Source organism: Urtica dioica, chromosome 7 (assembly GCF_054948205.1).
Source record: "Urtica dioica subsp. dioica isolate 48M chromosome 7, U.dioica_male_clone48M_v1_H2, whole genome shotgun sequence".
Lineage (NCBI taxonomy): Eukaryota > Viridiplantae > Streptophyta > Magnoliopsida > Rosales > Urticaceae > Urtica > Urtica dioica.
This window is the reverse complement of record NC_142762.1, coordinates 44,530,893-44,532,738: the sequence shown is the minus strand read 5'-3', so window position 1 is coordinate 44,532,738 and position 1,846 is coordinate 44,530,893. Positions and strand designations below refer to the sequence as shown.

The 1,846-nt window shown below is 35.4% G+C and overlaps 1 protein-coding gene across 1 annotated transcript; it reads left to right on the top strand.

Annotated features, from left to right (window-relative positions):
* The first annotated feature begins 556 nt into the window (after positions 1 to 556).
* On the top strand, positions 557 to 1,405 carry LOC149392002 (small ribosomal subunit protein uS14z/uS14y/uS14x). Its single transcript, XM_089620316.1, has 3 exons — positions 557 to 771; positions 907 to 1,006; positions 1,101 to 1,405. The coding sequence occupies exons 1-3, from the start codon at positions 710 to 712 to the stop codon at positions 1,107 to 1,109; spliced, it is 171 nt and encodes a 56-aa protein (XP_089476442.1). The 5' UTR covers positions 557 to 709; the 3' UTR covers positions 1,110 to 1,405.
* Positions 1,406 to 1,846: the final 441 nt, after the last annotated feature.

Sequence of the window (1,846 nt, the reverse complement as noted above, 5' to 3'; positions counted from 1 at the left end):
TTCATAACACTCTGGGTGTGTATCAGTGCCGGGGGTAGACCAACGAGGTGAACCCAAAACGGGCATTTAAGAAAACTCACTTCCTCCAAGCTGAGATTCTCTGGCCACGGTTGGATCAGAAGGTGCGTCCCCTTCACGGTCCAGGGGCAGTTAGCTATGTAATCTATGGTCTAACTTTGATTCTCTTTATCCCCTCACATTTTTTCACTAAATGACTTTCATTTATTTCAAACTTAGTCCGTTAAATACTTGATTTATTTTTGCTCTAAATACTTTATTTGTATTTATTATTATTATTTTTTTTAACTTTTTATTCATTGTTTAAATTTTTATTAAGATAAGAAAAATAAAAATAAAAAAGCAATTGTGAAAGATTTGAAAATTAGAATTATTCATAGACAATAGCATTTCAAGTGTGGTTATTTGTGTAACTCTCCCAACTTTTGCTGGAGGGATCAGACTAGGCCTGGACCGTGAGTTCTACCTTTATGTTACCCAAAAAAAAAAAAAAAAAAAAAAAAACAATACAAAACAAAACGACAACATAAAAAAGGACACGAAAGAACGACATGCTTGCGTATTCCAAAACATAAATAGGGTTTGAAATCTTAGGTTTTAGTAGAGACGATCAGATAGTAGACGACCAAATCCGCGGCGCAAGAACGGAACGAGAGACCATTAGCTTCATAGAATCTGAAGAACAAGAAAAATGGGTCACTCCAATGTCTGGAATTCTCACCCTAAGACCTACGGTCCTGGGTCTCGTGCTTGGTATATTTTCCCCCTAATTTCCTATTTTCGATTTTCGCACCTAAATTGATTTGAAGACATTGATGAACTACACATACATAGTTACAACTTACAACTACAAGAGATCTCACTGATCAATTGCGTTTTCTTTACCAGCCGAGTGTGTGGAAACCCTCACGCCATAATCCGAAAGTACGGCCTCAATTGTTGCAGGCAATGCTTTCGCAGCAACGCCAAGGAGATCGGATTCATCAAGGTCTGGCTTTTTTTTACATGTTGACTTATTTTTATTGTTTCCATTTATTAGGCGAAAAGCTTATTTATACGTGTCACGTCTGTCTTCTTTGCAGTACCGCTGAAATGCCCTGAGGAAGTATGAATCTGCATCGAGCTCAAGTAATGAAGTTTGAGAGCTTATCCATGTATTGCTTTCAACTAGTTTTTATAGCTCGAGACTCTCTTTGTTTGGTGAACAGTTTTTGCTTTAGATTGCTAGTATAATTTGAGTTTTTTGTTTATCTCTTTCATTTGTGTTCTGCTATCCATAAATACCAACCTCTTTCAATATAATACAAGTTTATTCGTCAAGTATTTCAGCTGTTTCTAGTTATAGCTGTGAAACCTTATTTTTGTTTCCGAGTTGTTTTTTAGCCATTAGATTCGTAAGTGTCACATTAGTTTTTTTTTTTTTTTTTCCTTTTTATAACGTCATTATGTTTATAAAGTATAAACAAGAAGTAAAGATCACAGAGAATTAGAAAGACGAAGAATCAGAGGACGAGTGAAGTTTAGGTTTAGAAGGGTGAAAAGAGGATTAAGTTAACAATTAGTGTCCTGTTAAAGAATGGTATGATTTTGTTGTGTGTTAATTGTGTTGGTTCTTGCATTACAACACTTGTGTTGGTCGTATTAGTGGTTGAGGTGCGTTAGGAGTTACAACTCAGATGGGCATATATGTGAATATGGTTAAAATGAACGTTGGTTCTCTGGTTTATTTACTTTGAAACTGTTTTCTTTGTTGATATGTGAATAAAGGGTTGGTGAGGTTGTGTGATAAAGTGTATGGTGAATATAGTGAATATGCAGTTTAGAACTT

Coding starts and splice junctions, on each gene's coding strand:
- LOC149392002 (XM_089620316.1), top strand. CDS start 710: ATGGGTCACTCCAATGTCTGGAATTCTCACCCTAAGACCTACGGTCCT. Junction 772..906: donor GGTCCTGGGTCTCGTGCTTG/GTATATTTTCCC, acceptor TTTCTTTACCAG/CCGAGTGTGTGGAAACCCTC.